Source organism: Mus pahari, unplaced genomic scaffold (assembly GCF_900095145.1).
Source record: "Mus pahari unplaced genomic scaffold, PAHARI_EIJ_v1.1 scaffold_10981_1, whole genome shotgun sequence".
NCBI classification, from domain to species: Eukaryota; Metazoa; Chordata; class Mammalia; order Rodentia; family Muridae; genus Mus; species Mus pahari.
In genome coordinates, this window is record NW_018392867.1 from 9,179 (window position 1) to 20,943 (window position 11,765).

The 11,765-nt window shown below is 35.9% G+C and overlaps 1 protein-coding gene across 2 annotated transcripts in view; it reads right to left on the bottom strand.

Moving 5' to 3' along the window:
• Nucleotides 1–11,765, bottom strand: part of LOC110315215 (vomeronasal type-2 receptor 116-like) — a 27,053-nt gene that overhangs the window by 6,662 nt on the left and 8,626 nt on the right. For both annotated transcript variants that reach the window (XM_029534713.1, XM_021189326.1), the window contains exons 4-5: nt 5,950–6,177; nt 2,094–2,217 (exon numbers count right to left, since the gene is read on the bottom strand). In XM_029534713.1, the coding sequence (XP_029390573.1) occupies nt 2,094–2,217; nt 5,950–6,177 (352 nt within the window). The remainder of the gene's footprint in view (nt 1–2,093; nt 2,218–5,949; nt 6,178–11,765) is intronic.

An 11,765-nucleotide genomic window follows, 5' to 3' on the forward strand; every position in this document is an offset into this window, starting at 1 on the left:
TGGCAAACACAGAAGTGGATGCTCACAGTCAGCTATTGGATGGAACACAGGGCCCCCAATGGAGCAGCTAGAGAAAGTACCCAAGGAGCTGAAGGGGTCTGCAACCCTACAGGGGAACAACAATATGAAATAACCAGTATCCTCAGAGCTTGTGTCTCTAGCTGCATATGTAGCAGAAGATGGCCTAATCAGCCATCATTGGGAAGAGAGGCCCCTTGGTCTTGCAAAGTTTAGATGACCCAGCACAGGGGAAGGCCAGTGTCAAGAAGTGGGAGTGGATAGGTAGGGGAGCAGGGGCAGGGGGAGGGTATGGTGAACTTTCAGGATAGCATTTGAAATATAAATAAAGCAAAAAAAAAAAAAAAACAGAAATACTGAAATATATAGAAGTGAATGTAGGGAAAAGCCTTCAAGTAATGAGCACAGGGGAAAAAATGCCTTAACAGAACAGCAATGACCTGTGCTGTAAGATCAAGAATTGACAAATGGGACCTCATAAAATTGCAAAGCTTCTCTAAGGGAATAGATACTGTTAGTAAGACAAAAAGGCACCCAACAGATTGGGAAAGAATTTTTACCCATCCTAAATATGATAGGGGACTAATATCCAATACATACAAAGAACCCAAGAAGCTGAACTCCAGAATTTCAAATAACCCCATTAAAAAATGGGGTACAAAGCTAAACAGAGAATTCTCAACTGAGGAATACTGAAGGGCTGAGAAACACTTGAAAAAATGTTTAATATCCTTAATCATCAGGGAAATGTTAATCAAAACAACCCTGAGATTTCACCTTACACCAGTCAGAATGGCTAAGATCAAAAATTCAGGGGACAGCAGATGCTGGCGAGGATGTGGAGAAAGAGGAACACTCCTCCATTACTGGTGGGACTGCAAGCTTATACAATCACTCTGGAAATCAGTCTGGCGGTTCCTCAGAAAACTGGACATGGTAGTACCGGCAGATTCAGCAATACCTCTTCTCAGTATGTACCCAGAGATGTTCTAACTGGTAATAAGGCCACAACTTTCTGTAACTCTAGCTGTGGGGCATTGGATACCTCTTGTCTGTGTCTGCGCTTAGTTACACAAACTCATCCTCTACACATACATACAAACATACATACTACATACATACACACATACATATTAAGCAACAATGTAAACATTTTTTGTTTAATTTTTGTTGTATTTAGTGGTGGAAATTCTTTTTTTTTTAATTTAAAACTATTTTATTACACTATTCTCAATAACTTTGGAGTATGTTGTATATAGGAGCACATGGATGCCACAAGACAACTTCTAGGACTTCTAGGACTTGGCAACTTCAAAATTGGCCCTTGGAATAACTCAGGTAATCAGCTTCACAGGTAAGAGATGCAACCACAAAGTCATCTAATTGGCCATGAGTGTTCTTCATGGGCTTTCATGTCATTCTATAAGATGACAAATGATAGAAGTGGAAATCTATCTGTGAGCCTTTTGTATTTAGCCAACCCTAAATAAGTAATCATTTAACTATTGTGGCTGATGTAGTTAGCACTAATGTTTTAATAATTATAGTTAATTACTTTTGGTACAAAATCATTTTAATATTTTATTTGTAATGTTAACTTGGTTCAGAATACCAAATATTGAATATTGAACAGAAGCCAAGTGAAACAGTCCAGTAGGTCCAATGCTCTATGCTGTTCTTAATGGGCTTTTGTACAAACAATGCAGATACATGCACAAATGTAAAATAAATAAATAAATATTTTAAGGATTCATGACTGGAATCTAATCTACATGCAGTTATAAAAGAATAAATCACTGAAATGAAATGTTTAGAACTAATTCACAATGCAGTTTAATCATTAAAACACTTTTTTAAAAGAAAATGCTATCTCTAACAAACCTACAATGAGTCTGAATGTATGTGAATTCATAAATTATTTCCTTCAGGGGCATTGTTAATGAACATATTCCTATAAAGATTTAATTAGGAAAGTCGCATATTTTGTGTTTAGTTTGCTTTTAGATGCTACCAGCATCCAGGTGTGGGTAGAAGATGATAAATGTGAGGAATTTATCCTTGCAGCAAATACTCACTTGTCTCATTAGATATTTCATTTTCTAGGCAGGGGACACAGTCAAAACAGCAAGCTGCCATACCCTCCTTCCAGAATTTTCTAAGCCCAGGACCACAATCAGGACTGCAAATGGAGGGTGGCATCTGAGAAAAATTAGACACATGCTGATAGGAGTGAGTATTTTTGCCTATATGTTCCATACCTATAATATTTTTAGCATACTATGATATCAATAACTTTATTTTACATATACCAACTGTTGGACCACATTTCACATAGTATATAATATATTACCAAACATATTAATATGTGCAAAGAAATTGATGAAAAGTTTAATTGCTTCCCAACTTCTAGAAATTTATGAAAAAAAACATGATTTATTTTTTGATACGAAGTATAGTGAAAAAGTAGAGGGTTCCTTAAGTAAAAATCATCTTTCCATCAGAATAGCCTACCATCATATGTACAAAGCATTATATTAATTGTTAATTTATGTAAGAGTAACAAATGTCATGTGAGCATTGCTGTCTCTTGGCAGGTTTGTATGAGTAATCAAGTAGAGCAATCCTGTAAGCAATGTTCATTCATGGTCTGTGTTTTAGGTTCATTCTCCAGATTACTACCCTGTCTGCCCTTGACTGTAATCAAAGAGCCAAATCAACTCTTCATCCTCATATTGCTTACATTAAATATTCAGTGATAGCAACCAAGGAGCAAAATGGAACTAAAGAACATCTAAAACAACAGAACTAACTTTTCAAATCTCAAATAAAAAATATATGTCCCAATGAATTAGCACTACAAACCATAACAAAGACTGTGTACACAGGGGTAAAGAGTAGAATATTAAGAACCTAGTGCATTTGTGATTATGAAGTGCTGAGTTGATATGCATCAAGCTATGGTAGTGTTTCCAGAGGTAGAAAGGCTTTACAAAGGCTGAAAATAATGTGTGAATTTGAGTAAAAGTTATATTGTTTAAAGCTGATTAATGATTTTCTTAAGTTTTAAAATTTAAAAAAGAAAAACAGTTTATTTTACCAAAAACTCAATGATGGGGATCGTTATGTTGTATGAAACATTTCCAGATTTGTGCATGCTCACTTTGCATCCCTTGTTCAGTATAGTGTTCTAGGTCAAACTTCTTATGCATAGAGTCAACTTATGTTTTTCACACATATATTTAAGTACAATTACTCCTGTTTTTAGGTTTCATTTCACAATTTAGTGTTGGTAGACTTCAACTCATTTTTAGACCAAAATGACATAGAGCCCACCCAGATCTGCTTCTCTGCTTCATTACCTACTAACCTCTGGAATTAAGGTATGTGCTAAAAGTGTCAGTATTTCCTTTCTTCTTTTCTTTTTTTTTGGTGATAATCATTTCTTTTTGGACTTGCTAAGATTCTAAACACTATTTTTTAAAGAAGAGTAGAAAAAATATATTCATATCCAGTTTTAGATCATTTTTTGAGACAGTGTCTCCATATGCAGTCCTGGGTGGCTTGGACATTCTGTATAGTACAAAATGGCTAAAAAGGGCAGAGACTGTATACCTCTGCCTCCTAAACGCTTCTCTTGAAGACATGAACCACAAAACATACCTAGCCTCATTTCATATTTTAATGAAAATTCCATTGAGTTTCTTACATGTACTACAATGTTGGTAATAAGTTTCTAGTACAGAATACTGGATTTTATAAACTAACTTGTTGTTCTTTTTATTATGATAGAGAAATGAAGAGCAACATTCAATTGTGACTAAAAGGTATTTGTTAATTATTATATATTTGTAATAAATATTTAATATTTTTCTAATACTTGTACTTCTGTCTTACATTCTTGCACTATCTATAGTGCTTTTAGAGTGGTTATGAATTCATGTATTTTATTTCCACCATTAAGCATTGTTCTATGTCTGTTTTAGTCAGATGTCTCTAGAACAACACAATGAATTTCTTTTCTTCTCTCTCTGTCTCTGTCTCTCTTTCTCCCTGTCCCTGTCCCTATCTCTGTCCCTGTCCCTGTCCCTGTCCCTGTCCCTGTCCCTGTCTATCTCCCCCTCCCCCTCCCTCTCCCTCTCCCTCTCCCTCTCTCTCTCCCTTGCCCCTCTCTCTCTAAAAGAGGGTAGTCAAGCTAATTCATCTATGTATGGACAAGAATTGAAAGTCTAAGAATCCAAAATGTGCTTGATCCATGAAATCAAATTTGTCAGCTAGGTATCATTATACACTCGAATTCCAAATAAGTAGATTCAAATTGCAGGAAAGGAATAGACTTTTCAAACATTGCCAGAGTAAGAAGACATATAACAGAAGCTTTATACTTCCATGATTTATATAGGACTATAGCAGATGATGTATCCAACATTGAATGTGGGGTTTCAAAGATCAAATTATCTGGATTAATGGTGTATCTTCCCACCTCCAGTTACATATTAAAGGTGCCTTCTTTCTCCAGGTCAAAAGATTAATGATACATCATCATATATGAAATATCTGTATTGGAGGTGGATTTATTTTTATATAAAATTAAGCAAAAATACCACATTGGTGGTAATCTGCATATCTTGGAATAGGTCACAGGTTGTATTGCTTTTAACCACCATTATTCTTCTAGTCGATGTGTTTGTAATACTCAAGTTAAAATTGGCTGAAACGGGCATAAGATTTTATTTCTGTCCTCTGATATAGATATGTCCATAGCTTAGTAGCTAAACTTCCAAATCATGTATTCCTTTCCCTTAGAACGACTCCCCTCATCACTCTGAGAAAAATTCTAGCTGTAGATTTCATGCTGTCTGAGAATCCTGAGATTTCACTACAAATCAAGCTTAAACTTTCCATATTGATACATTGAAAATTCAACAAAGTTTGTAATTGACTAATTTAAACTAGGTAACTCATAACCATCTACACCAGAATTTCTACCTGTGGTATACCTAGGAAAATAATGGAAGATATCATTTACAAACTTATTCAAAGTCAAATTTTTATTATGATGTATACCCCACACACAAAGAAAGAAAGCAGACACAACCTTATTTGAGTGAACTACGAAAATTGAGCTAGGCAAGTAAGGGTCTCTTAGTGCGCAATATCTTTTATAGTGTATGATTTAGGTCTAGAGAGAGGCCTCTTCTGTTAATAAAAATTGCAGTCCATGAACAAATTATGTCTGATTTCCATCTTCCACAGAGTTGCACTAAGTTGTCTCAAGTTCACAGGAATTGTAATCATACTTCTGACATCAATATGAATCATATATGCAGGGCTTTCATAGACATGAATGAATATAAAATCCATATGCAATTTTTTAAACGTTATGTTATAGTTTATCTAAATGGATCATCAAAATATTACTGTATGGATTCAGATATTGGCAATTTAGGAACTGTTTGCAATAAAAGATTAAACAGTAATATATAATCAACATTAATGGCTTACATTTTACTTTCCTCCTTCCTTAGAGTTAACCAAAATCTTTTCAAGATCTTTATCAGAAGTTCAGCAGAAGACAGGAAAATCATTGTGTAGTAATCACCAGGATACCAAAAGAACATTTCATACTTTACTGGAAATTATATTCAACAATGTTCATAGCTTTTTATTAATGTTTTATATTTATTTTTAAAAACCAGAAATAGTCTCTGATACAATAGAAAATTCCCTGTAAACGTGTCAGAAATCCTTGATAAATTAATAATATGTCACATAAAAAAGTAAAAGAAAGAAGTACTATATGGGAAACTAGAAAAATAGTTTCTCCTGTGAAAATCTGTTTCATTTCAGTAAGTCAAAAGGAAGTATAAACTAACTTAAGTATCATTGTTTACTGCTGGGAAATATAAATGAGTAGAGCTAGTTCAGACCTACCTGTTTACCTCCTGTAGCCCATTCTATAATATCTTCAGATACAACAAGCTGTTGACTCTTTGGAAAGTATGGACTAAATTTTCCTATCTTCACCTTAAGTTCAAGAATGTGTGGGAAATTCCAAACTTGAAAAATGTCATATTCTGCCTGCAGTTTTTCTTTCTCATTCATATACACTCTGTCTCCAACAGGATTAATGAAGTTGGTCTTCTTCAGAAAGGAGTGCAGCTGAAAGACAAACAATGTTCTATAGGGCATATGCCCTTGTTGGAAACCAGATAATATTCTGATTGTATCTTATAAGCAAAATTATTGAAGGTTTTGAGTGGAAAATGTGTCCATGAAAGCAAATGGAAAAAACATATTGTGATAATGTTCCTAGAAACTTACTTCTTTCACAGAAAACTATCAATCACAAACACCAAAAATGAGTTAATGCACAAAAAAAGAGATATAAACTATACACACACAAGCATACACAATTACAAAAAGGAGACTCACTTCCATATTAAGATATACTGATAACATAACTACAGAGCTATTTACAGACATGTGTATATATATATATATATATATATATATATATATATATATATATATATNTGTGTGTGTGTGTGTGTGTGTGTGTGTGACAGACACACCTCTACACATAAATTCACAGACACACAGACAGATATATCCATTCAAGCAGACATACAAACACAGAAATACACAAAGCACATTGTCATGCTGTTTTAATTTTAATAGATATGGATGCCATAGGATCATGTATTTGAATGCTTGTCCTTATAAAAAATAGCATTATTAGAAGGTGTGGCCTTGTTAGAGGAAATGTACCACTGTGACAGTAGGACTTTATGCATCCTGTGTTCAAGATATACCAAGAGTGGTAGACACTCTCCTCTGCCAACTATGGATCAATATCTACAACTCTCATCTGTTTCTCCAGCACCATGTCTGTCTGCATGTTGCCATGATGTTTATCATGATGATAATAGATTAAACCTCTGAAGCTGTAATCTAGCCACAATTACATGGGAAATTTTTTGTTTTGTTTTGTTTTGTTTTGCTCGTTTTATAAAAGATGCCATGGTCATGTTGTCTCTTCATAGCAATGAAACACCAACTAAGACAGAAGTCAGTAACAGGGAATTGGGTATGACTTTCACATGCCTGACCATGCTTTTGTTTGAATGTATATTTTGGAACTCTGTATTAGAGAAGCAATTCAATTGTTTACATGAGGCTTCATGGGTTATTCTAGTAGAAACATGGAAGACAGTGGTGCTGAGGGTGATTTGAACTGTGAAAAAGTGGATTAAAAGTTTAAGAGGAAAATAATTTTAGTATGTTGCCTAGAAATAATTCTTGTGATAGGTTGGTTAAAAATGTGGCTGCATTTTGCCTTTATCAAAATAGAGCCTGAAGTAAGGTGAAGAGAGCGATAATGATTTCACTACCAAAATAAAGCACAAAACAGCCTAGTATAGATTCTGTCCTAGCATTTATTCTTTTTTTTGAGACAGGGTTTCTCTGTATAGCCCTGGCTATCCTGGAACTCACTCTGTAGATCAGGCTGGCCTCGAACTCAGAAATCCTTCTGCCTATGCCCCCCAAGTGCTGGGATTAAAGGCATGTGCCACCACTGCCTGGCATACCATACATTGTTCAGCTTGCTTTGTTTCATCAAAATGCTCATTATAAGAATAAATGGAGCCAGGTGAGGCAGGAGGATTTCTGAGTTTGAGACAGCCTGGTCTACAGAGTGAGTTCCAGGACAGCCAGGGCTATACAGAGAAACCCTGTCTTGAACACCCCCCACCCCCCAAAAAAATATCTATGATTCAGGGATTAAAGTGACATCAGAAAGTAGAAAGAATAGTGTCTGGGGTCCATATCAGATGGGATATGGTTTCTGGTTGGTGACTCAGTGTCTGAGAGATCTCAAGGGTCCAGGTTAGCTGAGACTGCTGGTCTTAATACGGGGTTACCCTCTTCATCAGCTTTGGGGGTGGGTCCATCCTCTTGGAGATGGGGGAGGATGTATGGGATAATGCACAGATTAAAAAGATTAAAGAATAAAATAGAAAGAAAGAAAGAAAGTAGAATGAAGCTAAATCCTATATTCAAGGAGATAAACATATTAAATATGTTAAATGGAAATAAGAGTGTTGTAGACATAGTGCAAATTCTACCCAGCTCTTCTTCCATATTGTAAAATAGAATTAAAGAAAAGCCTTCCAGTTGGCGACAGTGCTGGGCCACCTTGGGGATGAACTCTGTGGACAGTCCCATGGTCCCCAGAGGACTCTCCACTCCCCAATCACACTAGCATGCTCAGGATCTTAATCACTGGTGAGTGGAACACAACATCTGTTCCAATACAACCGGGACTGTCTGAGGCTCGCAGGACCAGAGGACCAGGTTCCTTCCAGTTGGTCTTGGTCTTCATTGGTTTGGAACTCTGCAGACAGCCACACGACCCTCAGAGGAGGTACCACTTCCAGGTGCTCTAACATGCCAAGGATCTTAGGATCCTAGGATCCCAAGAGCTTGGTCATACAAGGATCTCAGGGTCTCAGAGGAAGCTTGACAGCCAAGAACTCTGACATACCCAGAATCACAGGATTACGGGATCCAGGAATCACAAGAACACAGAGAAATTTGGACTCTGAGGAGTTCTGACTCAACTAGGATTAGAAAAAGGACTTGCTCCAATCAGATATATCAAGGGCAGGGAGCACTTGAGATAATCAGATGGTGGGAGGCAAGCATAAGAACCGAAGCCACAGAAACCAAGATTATTGGGCATTATCAGAACCCAACAATCCCACCAGAACAAGTCCTGGATATACCACCACACCAGAAAAGCAAGATATGGATCTAAAGTCACTTCTCATGATGATGGTGGAGGACTATAAGAAGAACTTGAATAACTTCCTTAAAGAAATACAGAAGAACACAGGTAAACAGCTAGAAGCAGTTAAAGAGGAAACTCAAAAATCCCTTAAAGAATTACAGGAAAAAACATCCAGAGAAGTGAAAGAATTGAACAAAATCATCCAGGATCTAAAAATGGTAGTAGAAAAAATAAAGAAATTCCACAGGCAGACAACTCCAGAGATGGAAAACCTAGGAAAGAAGTCTGGAGCCATAGATGCAAGTATCATCAACAGAATACAAGAGGTAGAAGAGAGAATCTGAGGTGCAGAAGATACCGTAGAAAACACTGACACAACAATCAAAGAAAATGAAAAGGGCAAAAAGATCCTAACCCAAAACATCCAGGAAATCCAGGAAACAATGATAAGACCAAACCTAAGGATAATAGGTATAAATGAGAAGAAAGATTTCCTTCCAATAAGAATCATCAACAAAGTTATAGAAGATAACTTCCCTTACCTAAAGAGAGCGATGCCCACAAACATACAGAAGCTTACAAACTCAAAAGAGTTTGGACCAGAAAAGAAATTCCTCCCATCACATAATAATCAAAACACCAAATACACTAAACAAAGAAAGAATATTAAATGCAGTAGGGAAAAAGTCAAGTAACATATAAAGGCAAACCTATCAGAATCACACCTGACTTCTCCCCAGAAACTATGAAAGCATGAAGATCTTGGGCAGATGTCATACAGAACTTAGGAGAACAAAAATGCCAGCCCAGGTTACTATACCAAGTAAAACTCTCAATTACAATAGGTGGAGAAACCAAGTATTTCACAGCAAAACCAAATTTACATGATATATTTCCATGAATCCTGCCCTTCAAAGGATAAGAAAGGGAAAACTCCAAAACATGGAGGGAAACATCATTCTAGAAGAAGCAAGAAAGTAATCTTTCAACTAACATAAAAGAAAATAACCACATGAACAGAATTCCAACTATAACAACAAAAATAACAGGAAGCAACAATGACTTTTCCTTAATATCTCTTAAAAACAATGGACACAAATCCCCCAATCAAAAGACATAGACTAGCAGACTGGTTATATAAACAGGACCCAACATTTTGCTGCATACAGGAAACCCACCTCAGGAACAAAGACAGATACAACCTCAGAGTAAAAAGCTGGAAAATAATTTTTCAATCAAATGGTTCCAAGAAACAAGCTGGAGTAGCCATTCTAATATCGAATAAAATTGACTTTCAACCTAAAGTTATAAAAAAGATAAAGATAACTTCATAATCATCAAAGGTAAAATTTAACAAGATGAACTCTCAATTCTGAATGTCTGTGCTCCAAATGCAAGGGCATCCACATCCATTAAAGAAATTTTAATAAAGCTCAAAGGACACATATCACTGCAAAGAATAATAGTGGAAGAGTTCAACACTCCACTGTCATCAAAGGACAGATCATGGAAATAAAAACTGAACAGAGACACAGTGAAACTAACAGAAGGTATGAAACTAGTGAATTTAACAGATATCTATAGAACAATTTATCCTAAAACAAAAAGATATAACTTCTTCTCAGTAGCTCATGGTACCTGCTTCAAAAGTGACCATATAATCAGTCACAAAACAGGACTCAACAGATACAAGAAGTTTGAAATAATAATGTGCACTCTATCAGATCACCATGGAATGAGGTTGATCTTCAGTAACAACATAATTAATAGAGAGTCCACATATACATGGAAGCTAAACAACACTGCTCAATGATATCTTGTTCAAGGAAGAAGTAAAGAAATTAAAAACTTTTTAGAGTTTAATGAAAATGAAGCCACAACATACCCAAACTTATGGGACACAAGGAAAGCAGTCCTGAGAGAAAACTCATACCTCTGAGTGTCTCCAAAAATAAACAGGAGAGAGCATACACTAGCAGCTTGACAACACACCTGAAAGCTCTAGAAGAAAAACAAGGAAATTCACCCAAGAGGAGCAGACAGCAGGAAATAATCAAATCAGGGCTGAAATCAATCAAGTGGAAACAAAAAGTACCATACAAAGAATCAACCAAACTAGGAGCTGGTTCTATAAGAAAATCAATGAAATAGATAAACCCTTAGCCAGACTAACTAGGGCATATAGGCAGCATCCTAATAAACAAAATTAGAAATGAAAAGGGAGACATAAAAAGAGAAAATGAGGAAATCCAAAAAATTCATCAGATCCAACTACAAAAGGCTATACTCAACAAAACTGGAAAACCTGGATGAAATGGACAAATTCCTAGACAGATACCAAGTACCAAAGTTAAATCAGGATCTGATTTATGATCTAACCAGTCCCGTATCACCTAAAAAATAGAAACTGTATTTTCTAGTCCCCCAACCCCCCCCAAAAAAAAATCAGGAACTGATGGGTTTGGTACAGAGTTATATCAAAACTTCAAAGATCTAATACCAATACTCCTCAAACAATTCCACAAAATAGAAACAGAAGGTACTCTTCTCAATTTTTTCTATGAAGCCACAATTACTCTGATACCTAAACCACACAAGACCCAACGAAGAAAGAGAACTTCAGACCAATTTCCCTTATGAATATCAATGCAAAATTACTCAATAAAATTCTCACAAACAGAATCCAAGAACACATAAAAATGATCATCCATCATGATCAAGTAGGCTACATCCCAGGGATGGTTTAATATACGGAAATCCATCAATGTAATCCACTATATAAACAAACTCAAAGACAAAAACCACATGATCATATCCTTAGATGCAGAGAAAGCATTTGACAAAATCCAACACCCATTCATGGTAAAAGTCTTGGAAAGGTCAGGAATTCAAGGCCCCTACCTAAACATAATAAAAGCTATCTACAGAAAACCAGTAGCCAACATCAAAGTAAATG